The sequence below is a fragment of the Solanum lycopersicum genome, chromosome 1 (genome assembly GCF_036512215.1).
Source record: "Solanum lycopersicum chromosome 1, SLM_r2.1".
Taxonomy (NCBI): domain Eukaryota; kingdom Viridiplantae; phylum Streptophyta; class Magnoliopsida; order Solanales; family Solanaceae; genus Solanum; species Solanum lycopersicum.
The window spans coordinates 86,288,039-86,313,975 of record NC_090800.1 but is presented as its reverse complement, the minus strand read 5'-3'; the positions used below and the strand labels follow the sequence as shown (position 1 = coordinate 86,313,975).

The window sequence follows — 25,937 nt, the reverse complement described above, 5'->3', positions numbered from 1 at the left end:
TCACAGTACATAAGAAAATAAAAAAGACTTATAAATCGTACTATCATAAATTAAATATATGTTAAGAAAATAAAAAAAAATTATAAATCATACGATCATAAATAAAAATATATGTTAAATATATTCAAATGTCATTAAATTTTATAATCTTATATGAAATGTTTAAAATTAAATAATTACTCAACAAACTATTAAAAAAAATAGTACGAGCAAATTGAATGAACAATACTTACTTATTATACGTCAGACGTGCATGGTTTTTTGGTATGAAAACTTTCTATATAGAGTTTTATTTTGTGATTATTATTCTCATTTTTGGACTCGACACAAATTTTAAATCAATAATAGAGTGAAAATACTAAAAATTTAAAAATAAGCTATGTAATTTAAATATTTTCTTAAGATTATATTTACCTAATATATTTTTTTGAATGAATTAATTTAGTTACTACCCTTCGGACAGAGAATAGTTCCGCCTCCGCCTCACGCTTGTAATAATTATGAAATCTCAACGAAAATTAACAATAAAAATGAAAGATATTTTTAAAAATAATGAAGATGTTCACAAATTGATTTAAGCATGTTATTTTTTATAAAAGAAAACATTAATAGAGGATTTAATTGATATAATGTGTTCATTAGCATCTTATACATTCGATAAACACTCAAATTTTAATAATTACAGTATGGATTTTCCATAATGGAATCCTTTTCCATTTCTTGAAGGTGAAAAAACAAAAAGCAACCAAGATGAAATGGTAATATACATGGAAGCAGATCTCGTATAATAACGAGAGTTATATTGGCTTAATACGTAATTAATCTCTTAAAATTGTTAAAGTATTGCATTTAGATATTCGAATTAAAATAATATTTAATTGAATATCTCAATTTTAATAAAATATTTATTTAGTTATTTATATTCTTAAAAATATTCTTACATGTTTCAAGCTTTTGTTTAAAAATCTTACATATCGGATATTTATATTAAACCGTATATTCTAAGCAGACACATTGATATTTAAAAATTGAAAATTGAAAATATCTTCTTCCATATGAGAAATTGTATTCGTAGAAATAAAATTATATTTTTTTAAATTTATTGACCAACTTTTTTCGTGATGTAAAAAAAAATTATTGATAAATAAAGGTCACCATTTAAAGTATAACGATAAGCTCATACACTTTCAATTTTTTAAGGTTGCCAAAAGAAACAATGTGAAAAAGTAATGAGCCTGCTGAGGTTCTGAAATAGACTCTTTTTTATTTTTGTTAATTATAAAAATTTTGATCTCGTAAATAAAATTTCAAAAATCAATTATATAAGGAGGGAATTATAAAAACAAATGTGTAATTACCGTAGTAACAATTAATTAAAGGCATTTTGACTGTATAAGGAGTAATTAAATATTTTAAATCAACCTATTTAATTTTTGTAAAAATACATTTTAAATTATATTCTTTTATTTAAATTGATATAATTTTTTTAAAAAGTTATAATACATTTCATTATAAATTTTAACATTTAAAATTTAAATTAAATCAACTAAAATTTATTATTAAATTAATTCCCATTAAATGAATTTGACTATTATTTTAAAGTTAATTGACGATTATTTTGAAACGGAGCATGTAAATTCAAAGGTTATTAGCATAGAGTATTTTTGCACGGCATTTGCGTGAAATTAATAAACGAGGGCCAAAAATGGAACAAAAAGGGTAAATTCGTTATTTCGGAAAAATCATCGCACAAGTGCCAACTTAAATATGGTCACACTCACTCGTGTAGATTCCCAATAAAAATCAGCCACGTCAAGTTAATGACACTCTTATGACAGATGGCACATTTTGATTCGTTTACTCTATTTAATTCTTCCACGTCAGATTAAACCCAAACGCTGCCCTACGTATCTACCGAAAATAACTCTCCACAGTATAAAAGAGCGTTCGTCAGAGATCTCACAGTCAGTATTTTCCATCTCACACAATAGTGGCCATGGCTACTCGACGAATGAAAAGCCCTAGCTCTCTCCATCTCGTTGCTGTGTTCTCTCTACTAGTAGTCGCCGCCGCCGCCGAAGTTTTCTTCCAGGAAAGCTTCAATGGTAAAAAAATTTATCCATTTTTTAATTAATTTAGTCAATTGATTGGATCAACTTCTGTGATCCATTTGATTTTGGAGTGAATTTGTGGAAACGATGAGGAGTGTGAAAGATCCGAGCTTAATTTTTTGTTTTTAGTTTGATCTGGGTGAAGCTTGAAGTTTCGGAGTAGATCTGTTAATTTTAAGATGATATATGTAGATCGGAATGTTGTTGTAGCATTTTAGGTTTTTGAATTCTATGTCTGTGACTCTGATTTATAATTTTTTGAATGTTTATATGAGTCTGAGTGCCATCGACTATATCGACATTGTCTCTGTGAAAGAGCATACTCCATTTGCGTTTATTTTCTTGCGATGGAACTGGACTGATTGGTAATTGGTAGAACTCTTAGATCTTATCCGGTTTGCTATATGATTTAAACAATCATGTCTTAACACTCTGACTAGCTAATATTCTATCTATATATTATACAGAATAAAATTTTGAAGGATCACGATTATTACAATTACATGGATAAAGTTGATTTTTGACATTTTCTAGTATAACTAGAGGATGCACTCTTTTATTGTTTTCATATACAATGTTTGTTGGCAGTTTGTTTATTTGTTGACTGGAAATCAAAATAGTTAGCATTTATTAATTATATGTTTGACTGAATTAGCAATTAATGTTAGTGTTAGACACTGAAGTACATTAATGTTTCCTAGTTACTGAATTACTGTGAAATCTATGCTTATTAGCTGCTGATATTCTGTGGTCTATTCTTCTGCATTAGAATTATCAAGTTTAAATGTGTCAAATTATTCTCTTATGTTGGGCACTGTGAGGCTGATAAGTTTTGCTTCTTGAACTTTTAGATGGTTGGGAAAGCAGGTGGGTAAAATCTGAATGGAAGAAAGATGAAAACATGGCTGGAGAGTGGAATCACACCTCTGGGAAGTGGAATGGTGACGCCAATGACAAAGGTCTGCAATCTCCCCCTAATTAGAGCCTAGTTTCTTCAAGCTATAAGCCTTTTCATATCTGACTCTTTCATCTGGAGATGAATCTTAAAAATAATAACATCTATTTACTTATTCTATATTTCAGGTATTCAGACCAGTGAAGACTACAGGTTCTACGCCATTTCGGCTGAGTTCCCTGAATTTAGTAACAAGGGAAAGAACTTAGTGTTCCAGTTCTCTGTTAAGCATGAGCAGAAGCTTGACTGTGGTGGTGGGTACATGAAGTTGCTTAGTGGAGACGTTGACCAAAAGAAATTCGGTGGTGACACTCCCTACAGGTTGCACATAATATTTTCTTGTTACTTTTTTTTAGCATAGAAGTATTTATATGTTTTGAAGCATGTTTTTACTTTTAAAAATGTTCCGGAACTCGTGAATTGAGTTTTTGATAAATGTTTCCATGCAGTATCATGTTTGGACCAGACATCTGTGGCTACAGTACCAAGAAAGTCCATGCTATTCTCACTTATAACGAGACAAACCATTTGATCAAGAAGGAAGTCCCATGTGAGACTGATCAGCTGACCCATGTCTACACTTTCATCCTCCGTCCTGATGCCACATACAGTATTCTCATTGACAATGTGGAGAAACAGTCTGGTAGCTTGTACTCTGATTGGGACATTCTCCCACCAAAGAAGATCAAGGATCCAAGTGCCAAGAAAGTAATTCCCAGTGCAACACATTTTCAGAGTCGATTGATATTTATCTTTTTGATAGTATTATTGATCAAGTTACATGTTTATTGCAGCCTGAAGATTGGGATGACAAGGAATTCATTGATGATCCCGAGGATAAGAAGCCAGAGGTATCCTTTGTATATTTTGAGTGGTTTGTCTGTGCCATAAAAAGAAAATGGAGGAAGATGATGATCAACTAATTCGATCTGTAATAACTGCAGGGCTATGATGACATTCCAGAGGAGATAACTGATCCTGAAGCCAAGAAGGTAACCAGTTGAGCTTTCCTTATATAAGTCTTATATTAATACCTGGAATATAGAGTAAATTTTGTAATTACTGGGCCTTTTTTAATTTGCAGCCAGAGGACTGGGATGATGAAGAAGATGGTGAATGGACAGCCCCAACCATCCCCAATCCAGAGTACAAGGGCCCATGGAAGGCAAAGGTTTGTGGAGTCTGAACATTATACTTGAATGACTTGTCCCTGAGAATGGTGCCTAATGCTTAGTCTTGTCTTTTCAGAAAATCAAGAACCCCAACTACAAGGGAAAGTGGAAGGCTCCTATGATTGACAACCCAGGTCCTTTTAGTTGTCAATACTCCATCTATATATTTTTTTAGCTGACTTTTAGTATCACAATTATTGATATCTATGCTGTTTTTTTCTCTAGACTTCAAGGATGACCCAGATCTATATGTTTTCCCAAAATTGAAGTATGTTGGAGTGGAGCTGTGGCAAGTAAGGAATTTTCCTTTTCTTGTGTGATCTGCTGTTAAATTACAGCATTAACAATTTTTATTTACTGCATTTGCACTTAATTGACGTAAGCATAATGTATTTTGCAGGTGAAATCTGGAACTTTGTTTGACAATGTTGTGATATGCGATGATCCAGAGTTTGCCAAGTCAATTGCAGAGGAAACATGGGGAAAGCAGAAAGATGTATGTGGTTCCTTCCTTATTCTCTTAGGGTAGTCATAATAGAATTATTGAGTCTTAATGAAAACACGTAAGGGCAAAGCCTGATCATGGTGATTATTTGGTCAGGATATAAGTGAATATTATCTTTAATTATGCAGGCTGAAAAGGCTGCTTTTGAGGAAGCAGAAAAGAAGAGAGAGGAGGAGGAATCAAAGAATGCTCCAGCTGAATCTGATGTAAGCCTCTAAATTTTCTTTGGAAAACCCTTCCTTACTCTATCAGTAAGCTGTGTTGTACCTCCTTGTCTTGCTCTTATGATGTTAACGTTTTCTCAGGCCGATGAAGATGACGAGGCTGATGAGGCTGATTCAGATGATGCTGATGACAAGTCTGACTCCAAGGATGAGGACACACATGTAAGAATTGACAAGTTGTTATAACTTTCAAAACAATGGTGGCAGCAATCTTTCTTCTGGTTCTCAATCTGACAGTGTGTACCCTTTTTTTTGCAGGATGAACTGTAAGAGCCAAGCATTTTGATTCAACTGACAAAGAAGCTTACTTGGCAGTTCCCGGAAGATTTCGTCCTCCCTCCCCCCCTTTTTTTTCCTTATTAGTGAATTAGTAGCCCCTTCCCAATTTTAGTGAAAAGACAGAGATTGAGGGTGCATGAGGTCTTATATGGCTGATTGCTTTGATGTCATTGGGACTCGGCCGTTAGAAATACATGTTTGGTTTTGAGTAGAATTTTAAACTAAATGGTGTTGAAATTACACTAGTTAATTTCTACCTAATTTTCTATTTAAATTGCTCCTTGTCTTCGATTATTTACTGTTTGCTGCTGTATTTTATTGCTTGAAGTAAGTAAATCTGTTAATCGAGTGTAATATTCATAACTCTTCCGATACAACTTGACCAGTAAAATCGGATACAATCATTTCATTCTCACACAATAATTAGGATTTATTCCTCTGCTGACTATTATGTCCTATCCAGAAATAAATACTCGGATTTATGTAAAAGTAAGCTCAACTTATTCTTAACTACAAATAAACCTGACTAAAATATTGCGAGAAAAAATGAGTTTAGCTCCACGTCTTACCTCCTTGCGGTATTAGCTTTGTTGCTTGAATCCATCCTGTCCATAACAAGTTTCTACAGTTACAAATATTGCAACCTATTTATGCAGGGAAAAAAATTCAAAAGTAACTACGTTTATTTGCAAAAACTAGTTATGAGTAAAAGAGGTAGGGAGTTCATTACTGTAAAACAATAGGTTTTGTCAGCTTCACCTCACAGCCAGGTCACAAACATCAACATCTGCTCCGGAGGTTGTCCGCAGTCGTCATCATCAACCACCAAAACCTTCTTTCCTTTTAAGTCCTTGCTATTACTCTTTTTGTTACCATCAGGTATCCCAATGTCATTGAGTTGGATATTACTTTTTCGATTCTCAGATACAAGTGTCTAAGCACTTGATATAAAAAAAATTTGACATTGTAATGGTCTCGAAAAAGCATAATCAAAAGGAGGAAGAAGTTTTGGCGTAACATTATCTTGCAACAAGACAGACAACCTTGCAAGTAAGATTCTTGAAGCTAAGTGCTAACTACAGATGGACTCGATTATTAAAAGTATAACAGTGACCTTCTGCAATGAGGGATGACAACCATAACTGTACATTTTGCAGTTATTACACAAAAATACACTTCATAAATTGCCTCTTTAACATTTAAAAACCAACCATACAATTATTAACCAAGTTTGATTCAAAAGGTACATAAATCAAGGAAAAAACACAACCCTGCCTACTTAATTTTACATTAGACGAACAATTACAAATTCCATAACGTACAACAAATCTATTTGCTTCTGCCATCAGTTTTTGGCTTTTTCACAATTAGGACTGGACACTTCACATTCTGCGCGCAGTGGTTGCTCACACTCCCAAGAAAAGCCCTGTTATTCATATCAATAATTAATTAGTTTAAGAGTTAACATAGACACAGTTAGTAGAGATGATGATAAAATTAGCTGATGAATTCATAACCCCAGTTCATCCAAAGTTGATTTGCCCATTTTTTTTTCCTTCACCAAACAAATTAGGACAACAAAAAATGCTCCAATCATTTTATACGAGGCTCTTTTTGTAATTAGCTCTAAATAGATGGACAAAATTCAAGTACCATTGTGAGCATGCTATACATATTTTAGCCATAATAAATTGAGGAAAATTTGTGCTCTTGACAAATCTTGATTATCATCGTAATGATTTTTAACTAAATATATCTAGACTTCAATCTAATTAAAATGTACACATATCAATCTTAATTGTCGTTCACATATGATACACTATGTACGAGTTTGGTTAAAAAGTTGTTTTAACATGTTACGGCGTGAATTCAAATTTAATCTCGATAGTCTGGGAAAAACAAAAAGAAAAAACATTGAACTAAAGTCTACCTCTTTATGACACCATAGCCATGGCTTCCCATGACGAGCATGTCGACGTGCAACTTCTCCGCCGCCTGACAGATCACGTCCCTAGCATCACCATGCTCTACAATCGTCTCCACCTTAACCTGTATACGACGCAGCAACACACAAGCATTACCTCTCTACTAAAATTGACCAATTTACCCTTCATTCATCACTAAATCTACAAAAAAACTAACCCCATTCAAAGCCTCGCAGGCTCTTTTCGCCTTCTCCATAACACACTGTGCAACTCCAGAGCTGTACCTCTCCATGGTCGCCAATATATCAGATGAAAACAAATACCCTGAGATTTCAACAAAATTACGAGAACTCGCCAATTCAATTAATCACATAACAATAATTAATATACTCATACTGAACTTTTATTTACCTTCAGGGTGATCTTTCTCACCTGATCCGTCTAAGGTAGAGTAAACAGCTCGAGGTGGTACTGAGTAGAGAAGGATAAGGGTATCATTGGAATTCCCGGTGAGTATGTTCTCTATACACCATGAAAGAGCGTAAATGCTCTCTTCACTCTCATCTACGGCGATTAAGATCTTGCGTTCCTTTGCTGCTACATCAGCCATCCTTTGTTTAATCGACGATACTATAATATGCTAATAGTAATTTGAATTCAGAACTCACAACTTTGGGAATTTTTAGCTGATTTTAGGAAAGTTAAGGGAATCAATATTTATAGTTTTGTCAGTGGACGGAATTTGGAGAATTGGAAGGGACTGGGGGCGGCAGCGGGTGGATTGAAAAAACTGTTGGCGGTTTGTGGTTTTAATTATTTGGTTTTGAGTTAATCAGTTTGACCAATTGATTGACGTGTTTGTGCATAGGATCACAAAGAAAGGAGTAGGCGTGGCATAAAAAAACGTTGCTATCTTTGCCATTAGTACTATCATGGCGATTGTAAGCTGCTGTTTACATCAGTTTTTTTATTATAAAACACTAAATTTGATGTTAATTATAATTTTATTATTAAATTATTAATAATTTTAGAAACATTTATTTATTTGATTGATTAATTTTAAATATATTCAGGTCACTCTTTCTTATCACAAAATATAGTATAGTATGTGATATCAAATTTTGAATGTCATATGAATCTTAATAAAAAAGTCAAGAAAAGTACTTGATTAAAATTTACAGGTGTTTTCACTTTTGTTGTAAGATCGAGGATGCATTTAAGTTTAATTAATCAAGTAAATCAATGTTTCTAAAGTTGATAATAGTATAGGGACAAAACTAATAATTTACGCCAGTATTTGAGGGTTTTTTCAATATTTGTGACTTTATAACTTCATATCAAACATATTGTGGTATGAATTTTGAAAGTGAAATTAAGTTATTTTTGTAGCTAGTTGAAGTTATATTTAATAAACGGTTTGAATAAATTATATTATACGAAATTATCTGATACAAATTTTAAATTCTACAAACTCGAAACCTTATTTCACAAAATTATCACTGAATATTGATTGCGAATGGTAATTAACTAAAATTATAGCTATGATGATAAATTAACCAATATTTATTTTCTTAACCATGTAATTTCTACTTTATTGATTTTTTATTTTCTTTTCTCTCTCATTCTTTGTGTAAAAATAAGAGACGTAAAAACAATGAAGTGTGAATATAAAAATATTAGAAAGTTGAAAAATTAAAATTCATTTTTTCGGCTATATTATAATTTAATTTTATATTTGCAAAAAAATGTTTGGGGCATCAATATTTGTTAAAAATAATAAAGTAAAAAAATATATTTGATCATCAAAAATAAAAATAATAAATTAAAGTTAATTAATGAATAAAACAGTAAAAACATGTGAAATGGAGTAAATATATCCCTACTTTTTTTAAAAAAAATAAAAAATAAAAAATATTTTTTTCATTAAAACAAAGATATATATAAATTATTTGTATAATTATTATTATAAAAATATATACAAATTACTTTTATAATAAAAATGTATTTCCCTTTTTATAATTTGTTTTATACACATTTTATTTTGCTCACCAAAAAGTACAAATCCAAAATTTCTAATACAAAATTGGTTTACATTTTTGTGATTTTTTTTTTCCTTCAAAATTAATCGGAGGAATAAGTAGTTGGTTCATCCAACCAACAAAAGAACACACAACACAGAAAAGCTACAAGGGAACTCTCACTTAGTTAACTCCGCCACCTCCAACGGAGCTCTCAAAGCTCAAACATTATATATCTTCCCCTGCTCCCACATTTCAATCTCCACAGAAACCCTAACATTCACAATGCAATCTTCAATTTCTCTATCGCTCTCTTCTCCATCCACGATCTGCAGATCGGACTCATCCGCCGCCGTTTCCAATGTCAATGTTAATCTGTTGAATCCACGATCACTTCGATTCTGCGGTCTTAGAAGGGAGGCTTTTGGGTTGAATTCATCTCTCTCTACGCATCGTATCCAGTCATTATCTAATGCTACGAGGCGTCCTTGTTCCAACAGAATCGTGGCTTCTTCGGCTGGAAATGGAGCTGCTTCTAAGGGCTTTGATTATGATCTGGTTATTATTGGAGCTGGTGTTGGTGGTCATGGTGCTGCTCTTCATGCCGTCGAGAAGGTAAATCTAGTTTTGTGTCGTTTAATTGTGTTAGTACAAGCTGATACTGATGCCATGCTGTGTTTAGTTACCGAATACTTCAAACTGCTTACACTCAGGTGATTTCAGTAAGTTGAATTCGAACATATCTTGCTCTGTTTCGGTTGATATTACTTGTTTAGCTGCCGTTCTTTATTTGTCCCCACTCCATATGCTTTTTTTTCTTTCTAGAGCTAACATTTTCTACCTAACAATAGAAGGAATTATTAGCTGGAATAGGTGCTTTATTTTCTTTATTACTGCATTGTCACTAAGGAAGAATCATTTGTTGAAAATTGGATCTTTAAGCGTGGGCTTACAAAAGAAAGCACGCGGGAGAAAAATAAAATGTAGAAATGTCAATATAAACACATTATAGTTATTTGGACAAAAAATGGAAAAAAATATCATTAAGCTATATATTGTGTTGTGCCTAAACCCGTTAATGAAGGTGTAGAGGCCTCAACAGATCGATGCCTACACTAAAATGCCAATTAAGCGAGGAATGCACCACACGCTGGACTTCACTGAGCTTCGGGCTTAAGCACGCCTTAAGTGAGCCTTTATAACATTGGTGTGAACTCCTATCAAACATCACTTTGCCAGCATGCCCTTAATGCTGAAGAATACAATCTTACCAGTTTCAAAAAAAAACAAACATCACTTTCACTTCTATAACACTATCCAAATAATTGTGAGATCATCAAAGCCTGGAGGGGATGGGAGCGTAGGTTTATCAGGATGGTTCCTGTTATTTTTCTACTTTATAGTGTGCATAATTACCTAAAATTCTTTGCAGGGTTTGAAAACTGCTATCATTGAAGGGGACGTCGTTGGAGGTACATGTGTAAATAGGGGTTGTGTTCCTTCCAAAGCCCTTCTAGCTGTGAGTGGTCGCATGCGGGAGCTTCAGAATGAACATCATATGAAGTCTTTTGGTCTACAGGTATTTCTTGTTCATGCTCCTAGAAGCCTAATGAACACCACATGAAGTCTTTTGATTACAGGTGTTTCTTTTCTTGATCCTAGAAACCTATCTAACATGTTTAGGTTTTGACACGGGGTACTAAGATAGCATGTGCCTGTTAACATAATTGTTTGATTATTTGAATCTTTTGTTGCATAATCACAACACTAGACTTCATGAGGTGATGCAACATGGAATAGTTTTGGAGCAAAACTATGAAATAAGTACTAATTTCTGAACTTCATATTGGCACTGGGTATGATATGTCCCATATCTAATTGCTATTATAATTTTGGGAGCATCCTTATTTTGGAGATGACACCCAGAAATTGTGTGTATTGGGATGGATGAACATGGATATTTCCGCCTGAATGTAATTTTAACAAAAAATATGGTTTTATTGACTATGTTTGGAGATGCACCTCTTGTTTCTAATTTGTGTGATGCTTCCATATTCAAATGATTTTCGATAAGGATGTAGGATGACTTCAATTCATAGCCTATACTATTTAAATTTTAAAAAACTGACAGAACGTGTGTGCTTACTTTTTGCTTTTGTTACCACAGTTGTTAATAATAAGTTCTTATATTTTCTTTATTTTAAACATACAATGAAAAAATGTGATAAAGACTGCATATATCTTAGTACCACTGTTCTTATCTGATCCCCATATCTCAAAAGCTTTTGTACTTCCATGTCATAATCGTACTGGATAGTTGATACTATACTTGCATCTAAACCTGTATTACATAGAAAACAAGTCAAAACTGGAAAATCTGATTTTTTGTATTTACCCTAATATTTGAGAAATACAGATCATAAATAAGGGTCGTTTTGTACCTCTCTTTTTAGGGGGTGTACCGTGTATATAGCGAAACAGTGATCACTGAACTCCCATAACAGTGACTTTCTAAATCTTTTATAAATCAAGGATATAGGAGTAAAAGTATATGAAAAATTAATTCATGTAAACTACAACATTCAACATGTGTTTCAGGTACCTACTTATTGTGTTAAAATGAACTTAACACTATGCATTGTTTGTTAATTAAGTTGCATCTAGAAGGAGGCTTGAGGGTCCCCTAATGTAACTTACTCCGTCTTTCACACGTTTTTTATGTCTTTCACTTATCTTCATGTAAGGTTGCTGCCGCGGGATATGACAGACAGGGTGTTGCTGATCATGCAAATAATTTGGCCTCCAAGATTCGTAGTAATTTGACCAATTCAATGAAATCCCTTGGTGTGGATATATTAACAGGTTTTGGGACAGTTTTGGTACGTTTATATTTTCCAGAACTATTATCTACTACTAACCTGTGTATGTAACCCATTGGATTTTGATGATGGAGCTTTTGTTGTGCTTTTTCAGGGTCCACAAAAGGTCAAATATGGAGATACTGTAATAACAGCAAAGGATATTATTATTGCTACTGGTTCTGTCCCCTTGGTGCCCAAAGGCATCGAGGTTGATGGTAGGTGCTTTCCTCTTAATTATTGTAAAGAACTGAATTATTGAATTGCAAGTCTTTTTTCTGTATGAATTACTGAAGGTTGCAGACTGCAGATAGCTTGTATTACTTGACTGTCATTGTAAAGAAGGTTTTGCATCAAGATTTTGAATTAATTTTTCTACAATTACTTGAGTTCATCTATGTTGAGTTGCTGGTAGAGATTTAGACATGAGATATAGCACACACATATATTTAACACCAGAAGCTATTTCGTAGACAAAGGAATCAACATCCTCATCAAGAGAACGGAATTAGCATTAGATTTTGTCATGCCTAGTCATTCTCGTTCTCTTCTTGTTGAAAGCATCAATGACAATTATGTATATACAGCCCCTGGGCTTTGGTCTAGTGGTATGAGTGCAATGTGTGATCTGTTGGTTTAGCTGAGTGTCAGAGGTACCAACCGTATCCTTCCTTTAAGTGGAGAAGGGTAGAGGGTCGGGCCCATTATCCACCTAGTTTTGAACCGTGCACCCCTAGCCCTTGAGATATTGTCTTAAAAATTGTATGTCTACATTTATGTTGATCTTGCATCATCTAACAATCCCGATGCTTGCTTTTGCAGGTAAGACAGTGATAACAAGTGATCATGCACTCAAATTAGAATTTGTACCTCAATGGATTGCTATTGTTGGAAGTGGTTACATTGGACTAGAATTCAGTGATGTGTATACGGCACTTGGAAGTGAGGTAAAGGCAATAATACTTTCTGCAAGACTGTATCTGTAGCAACAGGACATCAATCTTTTCTTTCAAAATATGTCTTTCTATGCTGACCACTGGATAATTGTGCAGGTTACCTTTGTTGAGGCTTTAGATCAACTCATGCCCGGCTTTGATCCCGAAATTGGGAAATTGGCACAGCGAGTCCTCATAAATCCTCGAAAGATTGATTATCATACAGGTGTATTTGCAAGCAAGGTAATTTATGAAAATAGTAGCCTGCATCCCGATGTACCAATCAGTTATCTGAATTTTGTTGCACCTTCTTCAGATAACTCCAGCAAAGGATGGAAAACCAGTGACTATTGAGCTTATTGATGCAAAGACTAAGGAACTGAAGGATACATTGGAAGTAAGTTGTCGCTTTTCTTCCAAAAGAGTTTAACATTGTTATTTCACATTCATGCTTTTGATGGAAGCTTTATCCTTTTGGTCTTAGATCATGGTTATTGGTTAAGATAATAAATTCTAAATCATATCCAACAGTAAACAAATTAATAAATCTAAAGACTGGGATTCATCATTAAGTAGACATTGTTGGACTTACCTGTTTATCGAAAAACAACAACAGTTGGATTGGTCTGTCTTATAGGTACTTTATTGCAAGATATACACTTGATAAGCACATTGTGATAGTGCACAGCATAAGTCTATGGTATTGGATAATTTTACAACTGGTAAACTGTATCAATTTAATCAACCTTCTTTCAACACATCGTTTTAAACTAGGCAAGAGGAAAAAAGGGACTATGCAGGTAGGTCTTTTTGAGTAGTGTTAATGAACATCAAAAGAGGGAGAAAAACTTTGTCTTGTTCCCTGTAATCTGATTTAAGATCTTGTTTTCCACAACTTATATACTCCTCTGCATACACAATTCTTGTCACTAGCATATTATATGTTCTCAAATTATTTTATTCTGCTACAGGTAGATGCTGCTCTAATTGCAACCGGAAGGGCTCCATTCACTCAAGGACTTGGCCTGGAAAATGTTAGTGGCGTGAATGTTTATTGAGACAAACTTTATAAATGTTATGACATCTCATATTATTGTTTTATAAACAGATAAATGTTCAAACACAACGTGGATTTGTTCCTGTTGATAGTCGCATGCGTGTCATTGATGCCAGCGGAGAGTTGGTAGGCATGATTATTCTTCTCTTTACGTACTCTAGACAATTTTCTTTCAACTCATTAGGCTTTCTGTCACTAGGTTCCCCACTTGTATTGCATTGGTGATGCAAATGGAAAAATGATGCTTGCACATGCTGCAAGTGCACAAGGGATCTCTGGTAACGATCTCATGTGACACCAACTGCTTTGATTATCATCAAGCAAGTTGTCCTGTAATTTTAACATTTGTACTTACTTCTTCTATAGTTGTTGAGCAAGTTACTGGCAAGGACCATGTCCTGAATCATTTAAGTATTCCAGCTGCATGCTTTACCCATCCTGAAATCAGTATGGTCGGATTAACAGAGGTATAGTAACGTTTTTTGGTGTATAGTCTGTGTTTCCTTTTACATTTTCTTAACTGGTTGCATTTGGATTATTTGCTCTTTAAACATTGTGTCATTTCATTTATATAGCACCAGAAGAAAAATTTACTGCAACAACACTTTCGCATTTTTAGGATGTTCAGCATATATTAAATACAAGTTAGGGTCAATGAGTCTGCTTGTATAATTGTCTGATACAGTATGTTGAAACTCACGCAAGTTTGCCTATTTTATGCTCCTACATACACTTGATGCGTATGCAAACTCGCTGAAGCATGTTTATATTTATTGTTGAAATTCCGCTTTCTCTAATTTGTTAACATTCAATCCGTCTTTTTTATTACGGGCTGCATTATTCTTAGTTATGAATTTTCATTATTTTCTTGCAATCTTGCAGCCTCAAGCCAGAGAAAAAGCTGAAAAGGAGGGCTTTGAGATTGGTATAGCCAAGACTAGTTTCAAGGCCAACACAAAAGCCCTTGCTGAAAATGAAGGGGAGGGACTTGCAAAGGTGGCCATGATGATCTTTTCTAATTGATTTTTTTCATGGACTAGTATATGATTACAAGCTACTTCTTGCAGTTTGTTTCTAAATTGGGTGGTTTTAGTCTCTCTAGTTTCCCAAGACTAGTAGGATTGTTTTTGCTCATTGAAATGTTTGTCCAATGCAGTTGATATATAGACCCGACAGTGGGGAGATCCTCGGTGTTCACATTTTTGGAATGCATGCTGCTGACCTCATTCATGAAGCATCCAACGCCATAGCTCTGGGAACACGCATACAGGTAGACATTAAGTTCCAATGCATTTTTTCCTCATAAGATAAACATGTATACAGGTAGACATTACCTTCGATACATATATTCCCCTCACAAATGGAAAGATTTTTAACTGATTTGGTTAGAGGTTTTTGGTATTGGATAAGATTTTATTTTTTTTCCAATTTTTTACTTTTTGCTTTGAGGGTGGAATGATGGAAGGGTCATGTTTTCTTTCAATAACGAAATTCTATTTCTTTTTATGCAATCAATTGTGATCTTCAGCTGGATTCCAGCATCATGATTCTAGTGTAAAAGAAAATATATGCCAGTTACAGTTTTAGCAACATTATCGCATTTTGCTTTATCATTTTGCATCTTGCAGGACATCAAGTATGCTGTTCATGCGCATCCAACCTTGTCTGAAGTGATAGATGAACTCTTTAAGGCAGCAAAGGTAATGTCTCGCTTCCCTGTTATTGCGGGTAATTTTGTAGTTTTCTAGAGAATAACGTAGTTCATTTCCCCATGAATTAGAATACCAATAATTATCCAGAGACACCAAAGAAAGGAATACAGTCATCTCCTTGTCAAGATGCTCCGGTAGGTGGTGGGATATCCTGGGTTCTCCAAAATACCATTGGCTCTTTAATCCCTAAATTTAGTGTATTTAGATCTTCTTGTTCTCTAATTGGAAGTCGTAAGCTGTCTACCAGGTATTTGCAGAAGTGTCCCTCACACATGTGCATGTAAAAATTGCAGGTAGGGAGGAAGTCCTCCTTAGGTTGTGAACTGAGATTCTCTCTCATTTTTAACTGGTATAATTAGATCATCTATTCTCACAAAATATTACGCACAAAGACAAACTGGATAGTTTATTCACCCCCCTCCCTGTTGTCTCTTACGGGGGTCGTATATAACTGAAAAGGGTTTTTCAGCTTTTGCAATAATATGTACATTTGGATGGCAGGTTAAAGCTAACACTTCTAGTCCAGCGGCTGAGCCAGTTGCAGCTTAAGTTTCAAGGAGTCGCTGTGATGGATTCATAATTTATATGATTTTGCATAAGTTTCTGATTGGAGCTTGTGGACTTGATTTTCACATGTTGTGTTGTGCAATAGTCTAGAAAGCAGTTTCTTGCTCAACCTTTCTGCAAGTGCGCGCATACATTAGTTAGTTGCCTAAATGAATTTGGCGTAGAAACAATTTTGTTTTCTAGTTTATTAGCGTTTAAGCTTGTGGTATATATTGGTTGCACTGGTAAAATAATTTTCTGTGAGGGTATTGTAACCTCTATGCTATAATCACTCACTCATGCATTGAGTAACGAAAAGGAATGCGGCATTTGTCTTGATATTGCGCAAAATATGCTTTCATATAATGTTGTTAAACACAACAGCTTACAAAGATGGAGCGGAAACAAGAGTCGTTAGAAAATGAAAAAAAAAATGAATTGAAGAGCACCCTTGGGACCCATTTAGCCAAAAAAAATGAATTGAAGAGCACCCTTAGGACCCATTTAGCCATAAATTTCCCAAGTAAAATTTGGGGAAAAAATTGGATAGTCCATACAATTTATTATTATTTGACAAATATTTTTAGCAAATAATCCATACTCCCAAATACTAGGAAAAAATAGTATTTAGGTCAATTTTTATTATTTAGGAGCTTTTAAAAATTCAAATTCTACATCTAATTTTTATCTTTTGCAAAAACACTCTATTTAGTTGTTGTATTGCGCTGTATTACATAATTTTTTACGTGAACAACAAAGTAATGATGGAATATGAAAATGATATATGATTGTTGATGAACAATGACTTATGACTTTATGATGTATAGAATAATGATTGTTGCACTCGCTCAGAATTATCACATTGCTCTAGTGTCATGGACATTACTTATTATTTGTTGCAATAAAGATCCAACTGACTTATTGCGGAATCTTATTACAATGACATCTCTATCTTGTTATGTAATACAAATCTATAATTAATCTTAATAGTTTTTAAAACTTACGAGTACAAATTATATTTTTTAAATAAGTGAAATATGTTTCCCAAATATCATGAACAAACATATGATGTAATTTCAGTCAAATAATATTTACCAAAAATATTTATAAATCTATTGTCAAACGCTTGATTAATTCTTCGTCTTTATTATTAGACATAATATTGATGTGTTATAATAAAAAATATACCTTTATATGATAAAAGAAATATCAAATATACACATATTTTTAGATATCAAATATTTTATCTCTTCTTCTTTGAAAATAAAGAATAATTTATCGACACATTTTTTTTTTATGAGTAAATTAGATTATTATATAAAATTGGGTGGATCCAATTTCCACCAAAAAGTAGATGTGTTTGATTCTTGTGCTCGGTATTTTTAAGGGAGGGGATTATAATAACATTATATGGGTGTTGATTGATATGAATATTGTATATGAGTATTGTGATAATTAAAAGTAGAAATTTTACTTTAAAAATAGATGATAAATAAAAGTAAATGATTTTTTTTTTTTTGTAGATGTATAAATAAAGAAAGAATACATCGACAAGGGGGTGTTAGGTTGACTAGGGTTGGGCACTTATATATGAAGACAAAAAGCAAACCTCACCCCATTAATTGTCTCTCTCCAACGCCAGCCAGGTGTTAGCGTTTCGAGGAGGAGAAGACATCAAAGCACTTCTCCTTCAATCAATTTTACAGATTTGTAGCCCTAGATCAATCCGTAGGGCTCTGATTGGGTTCTTTCGGATCGGAGGATAAGCGAACCGGATCAACGATGTTCTTGGTAGATTGGTTCTATGGAATTCTCGCAACCCTCGGTTTATGGCAGAAGGAGGCGAAGATCTTGTTTTTGGGTCTCGATAATGCCGGAAAGACCACCTTGCTCCATATGTTGAAAGATGAGGTCTCTTACCGTTTTCTCTATGTTTTACTTTAATTTTTTAATTTACATGTGATTATTTGTATGAGAATCGATTTTTAGAATTCTCCAATTTTTCACCTGAAATTGAATTTTCCTTGATGTGGCTTTATGGGGAAAGAGTTACAAGTTTGATTAGTTTGTAAAGGCCTGTTTTTTCTGCTATTGGTTACTTGTAATCTCGAATCTGAGATTGAGGTTTATTTTAATTGTGGCAGAGATTGGTTCAACATCAGCCAACACAATACCCAACGTCAGAGGAGCTTAGTATTGGAAAGATCAAGTTCAAAGCATTTGACTTGGGTGGTCATCAGATTGCTCGCCGTGTTTGGAAAGATTATTATGCTAAGGTGTGTTGCTATTTCTTTCTCTTGTTGTCTTAGTTTAGATATTTGACTTGCGAACAGTATACTATTTGTTTTTTGGGTGGTATTTATTGGTTGGTACCTGGTTGGGATTCTGTTAAGCAGTGGTGCTCTTTGATTCTGCACTTGCTAAGTTATCATTTTTACTGGAATATGCCATTAGTGTTTGTGTGTTAAGATTTATGTAGTGATGATGATTAACATAGTCTTAAAATTGAAAAGTTGATTGGGATTTCATCTATTGAGTACGCTACAGGTTGTTATGCGTACTCATGAACTGCTCTTTGTTTTCAGGGAAATAGTATTACTCTAGCTGCTCAATCTTCATTCCTGATTTCTATTTTTGAGGATTTTGAAATGTTTACGATGTTTTACAAGAAGTCATGATATCAATATAGATGTCCTCAACATGTATTAAGTAGTTCTCCAATCTTCTTGCAAAGAATACTTTAGCTAATATAAATTTAAATTCAGGTAACTCAAGTTGTTAATTTGATATTCATGTATTATTACAAGTACAATGTTTATTAACTTTTTTTTTCTAGGTCGTTGCTTATTGCCTTCATAATCCCAAATGAACTTCCATCTGTTTATTTGATTCATGGGAGGCATATATTGATATTGGGAGTTCGCTGATAGCACCTTTCTATTTTCCAGGGGGTGTTTCAATAGTACCTCTTCATACACACAAATTTGTCTTTGTTTATGCATAGCTTCATTTAGGAAGTTCTTTACCAATCTTTATATGGATAAGATAGGTATAGTAGATCTCGTGGTTTTTATGTTTTAGCCACCTAAAGAACAGATTTTGACTGGCTGCAGCCATTTTATCTGCAATGTGTAAAGAAGTTCTGGTGTAGAATATAGACGTGAAAAATTACTCTTCCCGGTTGCTTTCTGTTCTGCTTTCTTATAATTCTCTTCAAAATAACTAGCTTAATATCTTTTATCCATGTCGGAACAAAGTTAGCTCTATATCTTGTTTAAATCTCTTATATAAAATTTCACTAATTTGTTCCATTGTTGTTGTTATTGGTACCATTCTCAGAATTGACATTTACTGATTTAAGATGGAAGAGAAATTATGTAATTGAAGAATAACTGTTCTGATGTAGTATTAGTTTGTATGTGAGACAGCCAAGTATGTACTATTTCACTGTTTTGCAATGATGTACTTTTGAAGCTTGTCAAACGGGCATATCTAATAAAGACATTCAACAGAAACAGCAGAGAGGGAATCACAGCTGATATTCCTTTGTTAATGACCCTTATTCATACTTGTTTTCTGGATTTCTAAAAAATGCATGGCATAAATGACTCCATATGAAATAATGTTTGCTAGTCCTAAGGCATTTGCCTGCAAAATCTAGAATTAGAAAATGGAAATTTGATCATGTATCTTCTCTATGAAATACAAAGTGCTACTTGACAATTTTCTGGTGTTGTGCTTTTGTAACAAAGGTGGATGCTGTTGTATACTTGGTGGATTCCTATGACAAAGAAAGGTTTGCCGAGTCTAAGAAAGAGCTGGATGCTCTCCTCTCTGACGAGTCCTTGGCCACTGTGCCATTTCTTATATTGGGTAACAAGATAGACATTCCTTATGCTGCCTCTGAAGACGAACTGCGTTACCATTTGGGGCTAACAGGCGTCACTACTGGCAAGGGGAAGGTAAACCTGGCAGAATCCAATGTCCGTCCACTTGAGGTGTTCATGTGCAGCATAGTCCGCAAAATGGGTTATGGGGAAGGCTTCAGGTGGATGTCTCAGTACATCAAGTAATCAAGTCTAGGGAGAGTGAGATTTGTTGCTGTTTTAAGTCTTGTTTTTGTACTGGATAAGTTGAAGATGTCTGTTTATCTCTATGGGTTAAAACAGTTTCTGTTTTTCCCCAGGTTTTCAGTGAAACAGCTAAAAACAGTGTTCTATTATATATGTCTAGTCTACATTTTTCTTTTCATATATAGTTGTTAAGTGTTCTAATTTGTTCCTTCCCAATTATTGGATAAAAAAAGTTGATTAGTGTGGGGGTAGTTCACTGCTAAATACAATTAGTAATGAAGACGTGATATTCATCTACCAACAAACTTGCAGCGAGGCTGCTTATATACTACTATCAATGCAGCTTTCTGCCTAAACATACGAAATTGTTAACGTAGTTTATTTGTATATATGGGTTGGGAAAAAGATACTTGTATTGTTTACTTTTCTTCTTCTACGGTGATGCAAAAGAATTGAGATTCTGGTACGTAGTGTTAGAAATAGCCTACATTCGAGATGCAAAAAGGATTGAGATTTTGGTACGTGATGTTTGTACGTAGCTTACATTCGAGAGAGATGGAGAAGGATTAGTTAGTATGATCTAGACCCTATTCCTTCGTTAAGAGTTATCTAACCTCTGTTGTCTTGCTATTATAGCTCTAAGGAGAGGGACTTCGCCTCAATCCAACTGATTTGTCTTTTACTCTATTATACTAGGACGCATCCATCCCAAATAAATTACTCACCCAAAGATTTATAATGAAAAGTATGTCTATTTCTTCTATTTCATATTATGTTTGTATTCTATTAAAACTGTGCATAGTGCTTGTGAAATGTCAGCTTATTGTTTTATTTGTTGTTCCTCCCAGATACATGGCTTACATACCCGGCTCAACATTCTTGGAAAACAATCGAATCGAGCCATAACGAAAAGAAAAAAGAATGAAAAAAAAAAAAGAGATTGCGCTTGTGACTCGGGATGAACCTTTATCGGTGGAGGAAAGGAATAGCGGTGGATTCCACTGACCTAGGTAAATCCATGAACTCCATTGGATTATTCCTTCTGACTAAGCATATGAACCATGAATTGTCTTAATAAGATAATTCAATCAATCCCTTATGGTAAACACCTTATTGCCCCTTTACACCTATATCTTGATCAGGGAGACAGATAGTTAGATTTCTTATTGTACATAAGAAGAATAAACAGGGGATGTAGCTCAGATGGTAGAGCGCTCGCTTAGCATGCGAGAGGTACGGGGATCGATACCCCGCATCTCCATTTCTGCAATTAATTTTTTAAAAAAAAGTTCCCAAGAATAATAAAATTATCTGTTAATGAGAAATAATCTAATGATATGAATTATAAATTTCATTTAATGGTTTGTAGATATATATGTGTGATTGTCTATACAAACTTGTGGTTCAATTTTAGTTTTTGAAATTCCCAAATCATGAACTTTGGAAAATTTGGAGTTTCATTTCATGAGTTGAAATTGCATGTCTAAACGCCTACTATAATCCCTTTATACAAACTTGTGGTTCAATTTCAATTCTAGTTTTTGAAATTCCCAATTTTAGTTCAGTTCACTTTCATATATTCAAAGGTCAAAATCCCTTTAATATGTTTCTTTCTCCTTGGGAATTCATTGATATAGTTGCAGAAAAGCAGATCAATCAGGAAGAGCCCTTCATTAAAGGGACCATATCTATCAGCAAGGAGCAAACACCCATAGTTTAAAGATGCAGCTAAGGGATTAGCCATATAATGAAGTCGAAAAATGATCAAACAATTATGCTCTGTCCTGGCGCTTTTTTAATGCTATTTCCGCTCATCAATACTCTCACCTTTTCAACGTCTTCCCATTTTCCTCTATCAGCATAAATATTGGATAACAATACATAGTTACCCGAATTCCAAGGTTCAAGTTTAATAAGTTCCTTAAGCGCGTATTCAGCCAACTCCATTTCACCATGAGTGCGACAAGCACTAACCAATGCACCCCATATAGCTGCATTTGGTTCCATTGTCATGGTTTCCACTAGTTTATGAGCCTCCTTTAGACAGCCACCACGACCTAGAAGATCAACCATGCATCCATAATGCTCGATTGTTGGTTCTATACCATGATTAGCAATCATAGAATCAAACAAATCTCCCCCTCTGTGGACCAAACCTGCATGTGCACAACATGCTAAAGCACCCACATAAGTCGAATCGTTAGGTCTCACACCTTCATCTAACATCTTATCAAACAATTGTACACCCAATTCACCCTTCCCGTTAAAAGCACAGTTTGATATCGCAGCATTCCAAGAAACTACATTTTTTCTAGGCATGTCGTTGAATATAGTAATTGCAGTCTCCAAATCACCAGATTTTCCAAAGAAATCAACCAATGCATTGCCAACGGATACGAGATTGGGATAGAGACCTTCAGACTTAGCATAAGAATGAATCCACCTTCCCAAATCAAGTTCTCCTAATTGAGCACAAACAGGCAACACAGTAACAACAGTAGCTTCATCAGGCTCAAAACCACCATTCTTCATCTCATGGAAAAGTGCCAGAGCCTCCTTCTCCCTCCCATTTTGCGCTAACAACGAAATCATCAAATTCCAAGAAACAACAGTCCTCTCACCCATTTGCCTAAACAGCCCAAGTCCCATATCCACATTTCCACTTTGAGAATAACCCTTAACCATCAAATTCCAAATAATCACATCTCTGTGAGGCATTTCATCAAACACCTTCTTCGCATCCGTCATCCTCCCGCACCCAGAGTACAGCTCAACAATCCCAATCCTTATCGACCCAAATCTGCCAAACCCAAGTGCAAGAACATGCTTATGCACTCCTTGCCCCAGTTCCAAATCCACAAGATTAGCACAAGCCTTGAGCAAAGGGGCGAAAGTGAACTCATCAGGCCAAATGCCACGTCGTTTCATAGTGGAAAAGAAGACGACAGAATTTTGATAAGGGCCACATAAAGAGTAACCTTTGATCATGGAATTGAAGAGGAAGATGCTGGGGTTCTGGAAGTGTTGAAATATGATGGATGCATAACGCATTCTGTTAAGAGAACCGCAGATGGAAATGAAGTGGGAGATGAGCTGGTTAGAGTGGTGAAGGTGGTGGCGAAGGATGTGGGCATGGATTTGAGTTAGTTGGGTTCGAGTTTTTTGGCCGTGGAGCAGCCGGAGAATCCTCCGCTCAACCTCTCGGCTCCCTCTGTTCATATGAAGAAGAAGAAGAAGCACAGATACTGGAGAGTGAATGAAACAGTCCAGTAGGATTTAACCTTTAACGGGAAATAAATTTTTCAAATATCAAATTAAATTATTTTTATAGAAATTATAAATTAATTAAATTAATAAAATTTGGGTGCTTTTTTTGGGAAGGGGTGGTGGTGGTTTGGGTTTTTCTCAAATGTATAATTAATATATGTTTTAAATATGATTTAAGTGATGATATTATAATATTTAATAAAAATAATAATAAAATTGCATAAATTGTAAATTAAAATGTTAAAATGAATATAATCACAATTTCTTTATAAATACAAAATTATGTTAAAATAAGTCTAATAAGTATTAATTACATGATTAAAATTAGATCTTACATTTTAAATGTATTAATCAATATAAAATTAAGGAAAAATGGTCAAAAATATACTTCAACTTTGATTTATTAATTGATTTTATCTCTACCGTTAAAATGAAGTTATTTATACCCCGAACGTTAACAAACTTGTCGTATTTACTCTTATTTAGACGGAAATTCCAAATCAATAAAAAACAATCTATTCATTAGCCAAACCAGAACCGACCCATAACCTGTCTCTTCTCTTTCTCTCAACAACTTGAACAATGAATTCTTGATGCTTCATTAAAAAGGTTACCGGGATGTCTCAGGTAAGGATAACTCTCTTCGTTCTCTGTTTTTTCTTTATTATTTTTTCTATGATCCGACGAGTGCACGTTCTGTTCGTCTTACTCTTCCTCTGATTCCACCAAACCGGCACAAATTGATTTGAACCGATGTTGTTGCCTGTTGATTACGAACATGGTTTTTCGAGATTAAAAGAATTGAAATATTAGGGGTTTTGGTTCAAATCAATGATGAAAAATTGAAAGATTGAAAGTAGGGAATATGAAAGAAAATATAGTGTAAAAGATGGGGTGGAACAGTGAGGCAGAAGGGTGTTGGCCTCTTGCTTTTTGATCGTCAGCGCAGGAAAAGATGTGAATGTACAATTGTATTTGTCACCGTTGAGATCGCTGAAGAGTCGAGGGTTGTCGAAGTACAAGGAAACACCATCAAATACTCTAATGGTGTTTTCTCATTTTCATACCATCTATACAAAAACAATTTGTACCATGGCAGTAGCTTTTTCATTTTTGTTAGTTTATGTATATTCACTTGTACATGACTCTACAAAATCTCTGTTTTTTACCACATTCAGGAAGAAATCTTGAACCACATTGAGGAAGAAAGCTAGAACTTTGAAGTCTCAACAATATTATTTAATTTAGTGGGTCAGGTCTAAATTAAAAGATGGAACCAATTTTAAATGGTCAATTTAATTGAAATTGAGAATTTGGGGTCGATTTAGGATAACCGTTAGTTTGGAGGATATATATGACAAGTTTGCTAACAGTGAGGGTATAAATAACTTCATTTTAACAGTAGGGGTAAAGTTAACTTATAAATTAAAATTGAGGGGTATATTCAACATTACTATCATTATTAGTGTTGAATTAATTTTTTTATTAACAGTAATATTGATAAGATTTTTATTAGAGTTACTAATATCTATGGACTATAACTTTTATTGGACTAGTCTAAATTCCAAGTATCAAAAACTTCAAATGTTCAAATACGCCTTGTTATGAAAGTCGCTCATATATACCCCTATTTATAAATAAATGACTCACATATACTCTTTTCCTCTAATGAAAATGAAAAAAAAATTGAATCTAATTTTTTTATTATTTTTGTATAAAAAAAATAATTCCATATGAGTAAATTTAATCCTCGTCAAACATATTTTGTTGAATTTTTTTTTGTTTCAATAACTTATTTAGAATTATTATTTTGATAATTTAATTTATTTATATTTCACTAATATTTTTGTTTTACTTATTGTAGATGATCAAAAAAATTTCTTCGAATACATTAAATTAAATTACAATATAGACAAAAAAAATAGTCCAAATTTTTTTCCTTTACACTAAGGAATGAAAGAAAAAAATAATAAGAATAAGAAACTCAAATAATTATAATAAAAGAATTCAAAAAATAATCTATGTATGAAAAAAGATTAAAAATATACCTTGAACTTTGATAGAAGAATCATATATACCGCTAAATAATTTTTTTAAAAATTAAAAGTAAAAAAATATGAATTTAAAATTAATTTTTTAATTTCCGTTAAATGAAGGCTATATGTGAACTCATTTTGTAACGGCAGTGGTATATGTGAGCCGTTTGTATAGCGGTAAGGGTATATATGAGCCAGTTTCATAACGAGGGGTATATCAGCTCCAAATGATAAAGTTGAAAAATATATCAGACCCTTTTCCTT

General features: G+C 33.8%; 5 protein-coding genes, 1 long non-coding RNA gene and 2 other non-coding genes across 9 annotated transcripts; 6 read left to right on the top strand and 2 right to left on the bottom strand.

Annotated features, from left to right (window-relative positions):
- The first annotated feature begins 1,905 nt into the window (after nucleotides 1–1,905).
- LOC101246093 (calreticulin) lies at nucleotides 1,906–5,520 on the top strand. The gene is made up of 13 exons (XM_004230251.5): nucleotides 1,906–2,105; nucleotides 2,963–3,070; nucleotides 3,195–3,387; nucleotides 3,516–3,774; nucleotides 3,861–3,917; nucleotides 4,011–4,058; nucleotides 4,151–4,237; nucleotides 4,315–4,372; nucleotides 4,464–4,531; nucleotides 4,639–4,734; nucleotides 4,872–4,949; nucleotides 5,049–5,129; nucleotides 5,226–5,520. The coding sequence occupies exons 1-13, from the start codon at nucleotides 1,997–1,999 to the stop codon at nucleotides 5,235–5,237; spliced, it is 1,254 nt and encodes a 417-aa protein (XP_004230299.1). The 5' UTR covers nucleotides 1,906–1,996; the 3' UTR covers nucleotides 5,238–5,520.
- Nucleotides 5,521–6,359: 839 nt separating this feature from the next.
- LOC101245588 (universal stress protein A-like protein) lies at nucleotides 6,360–7,862 on the bottom strand. Of its 2 annotated transcripts, none has more exons than NM_001307948.1 (4): nucleotides 7,583–7,862; nucleotides 7,389–7,495; nucleotides 7,177–7,295; nucleotides 6,360–6,672 (listed from the first exon to the last, which is right to left on the bottom strand). In NM_001307948.1, the coding sequence occupies exons 1-4, from the start codon at nucleotides 7,779–7,781 to the stop codon at nucleotides 6,576–6,578; spliced, it is 522 nt and encodes a 173-aa protein (NP_001294877.1). In that variant the 5' UTR covers nucleotides 7,782–7,862; the 3' UTR covers nucleotides 6,360–6,575. The 2 variants fall into 2 exon arrangements, with proteins under 2 accessions (NP_001294877.1, NP_001294878.1); NM_001307949.1 differs by having other exon boundaries at nucleotides 7,604–7,862.
- Nucleotides 7,863–9,214: 1,352 nt separating this feature from the next.
- Nucleotides 9,215–16,648, top strand: LOC101245293 (dihydrolipoyl dehydrogenase 2, chloroplastic). The gene is made up of 15 exons (XM_004230247.5): nucleotides 9,215–9,804; nucleotides 10,622–10,768; nucleotides 11,934–12,068; nucleotides 12,163–12,265; nucleotides 12,870–12,994; nucleotides 13,100–13,225; nucleotides 13,299–13,379; nucleotides 13,954–14,016; nucleotides 14,091–14,165; nucleotides 14,239–14,317; nucleotides 14,406–14,506; nucleotides 14,922–15,035; nucleotides 15,196–15,309; nucleotides 15,668–15,739; nucleotides 16,253–16,648. The coding sequence occupies exons 1-15, from the start codon at nucleotides 9,475–9,477 to the stop codon at nucleotides 16,298–16,300; spliced, it is 1,713 nt and encodes a 570-aa protein (XP_004230295.1). The 5' UTR covers nucleotides 9,215–9,474; the 3' UTR covers nucleotides 16,301–16,648.
- Nucleotides 16,649–17,909: 1,261 nt separating this feature from the next.
- Nucleotides 17,910–20,554, top strand: LOC101244997 (GTP-binding protein SAR1A-like). The gene is made up of 3 exons (NM_001346080.1): nucleotides 17,910–18,208; nucleotides 18,442–18,573; nucleotides 20,050–20,554. Exons 1-3 carry the CDS (start codon nucleotides 18,080–18,082, stop codon nucleotides 20,368–20,370), a joined length of 582 nt encoding a protein of 193 aa, NP_001333009.1. The 5' UTR covers nucleotides 17,910–18,079; the 3' UTR covers nucleotides 20,371–20,554.
- LOC109119183 (uncharacterized) lies at nucleotides 18,927–19,294 on the top strand. The gene is made up of 2 exons (XR_002026453.3): nucleotides 18,927–19,062; nucleotides 19,134–19,294. It is a non-coding gene; the product is annotated as an uncharacterized lncRNA (long non-coding RNA).
- On the top strand, nucleotides 19,156–19,277 carry LOC112940807 (small nucleolar RNA snoR83). Its single transcript, XR_003245072.1, has one exon. It is a non-coding gene; the product is annotated as a small nucleolar RNA snoR83 (small nucleolar RNA).
- A 1,004-nt stretch (nucleotides 20,555–21,558) lies between the features above and the next one.
- TRNAA-AGC (transfer RNA alanine (anticodon AGC)) lies at nucleotides 21,559–21,631 on the top strand. Its single transcript has one exon. It is a non-coding gene; the product is annotated as a tRNA-Ala (tRNA).
- Nucleotides 21,632–21,947: 316 nt separating this feature from the next.
- Nucleotides 21,948–23,743, bottom strand: LOC101244713 (pentatricopeptide repeat-containing protein). Its single transcript, XM_004230245.5, has one exon. The coding sequence runs from the start codon at nucleotides 23,587–23,589 to the stop codon at nucleotides 22,135–22,137; it is 1,455 nt and encodes a 484-aa protein (XP_004230293.1). The 5' UTR covers nucleotides 23,590–23,743; the 3' UTR covers nucleotides 21,948–22,134.
- Nucleotides 23,744–25,937: the final 2,194 nt, after the last annotated feature.

Bases quoted from the DNA above. Each gene is read 5' to 3' on its own strand.
- LOC101245588 (NM_001307948.1), bottom strand. From the start codon at position 7,781: ATGGCTGATGTAGCAGCAAAGGAACGCAAGATCTTAATCGCCGTAGAT. The intron at 7,296-7,388 runs GTTAGTTTTTTT...CGTCGTATACAG, and splicing joins CCTGCGAGGCTTTGAATGGG to GTTAAGGTGGAGACGATTGT. The intron at 6,673-7,176 runs GTAGACTTTAGT...TATGAATAACAG, and splicing joins GGCTATGGTGTCATAAAGAG to GGCTTTTCTTGGGAGTGTGA.
- LOC101246093 (XM_004230251.5), top strand. From the start codon at position 1,997: ATGGCTACTCGACGAATGAAAAGCCCTAGCTCTCTCCATCTCGTTGCT. The intron at 3,071-3,194 runs GTCTGCAATCTC...TCTATATTTCAG, and splicing joins TGGTGACGCCAATGACAAAG to GTATTCAGACCAGTGAAGAC. The intron at 3,388-3,515 runs GTTGCACATAAT...GTTTCCATGCAG, and splicing joins GGTGGTGACACTCCCTACAG to TATCATGTTTGGACCAGACA.
- LOC101245293 (XM_004230247.5), top strand. From the start codon at position 9,475: ATGCAATCTTCAATTTCTCTATCGCTCTCTTCTCCATCCACGATCTGC. The intron at 13,226-13,298 runs GTAATTTATGAA...CACCTTCTTCAG, and splicing joins CAGGTGTATTTGCAAGCAAG to ATAACTCCAGCAAAGGATGG. The intron at 15,740-16,252 runs GTAATGTCTCGC...TTTGGATGGCAG, and splicing joins AACTCTTTAAGGCAGCAAAG to GTTAAAGCTAACACTTCTAG.
- LOC101244997 (NM_001346080.1), top strand. From the start codon at position 18,080: ATGTTCTTGGTAGATTGGTTCTATGGAATTCTCGCAACCCTCGGTTTA. The intron at 18,209-18,441 runs GTCTCTTACCGT...TAATTGTGGCAG, and splicing joins TCCATATGTTGAAAGATGAG to AGATTGGTTCAACATCAGCC. The intron at 18,574-20,049 runs GTGTGTTGCTAT...TTTGTAACAAAG, and splicing joins GGAAAGATTATTATGCTAAG to GTGGATGCTGTTGTATACTT.
- LOC101244713 (XM_004230245.5), bottom strand. From the start codon at position 23,589: ATGAACAGAGGGAGCCGAGAGGTTGAGCGGAGGATTCTCCGGCTGCTC.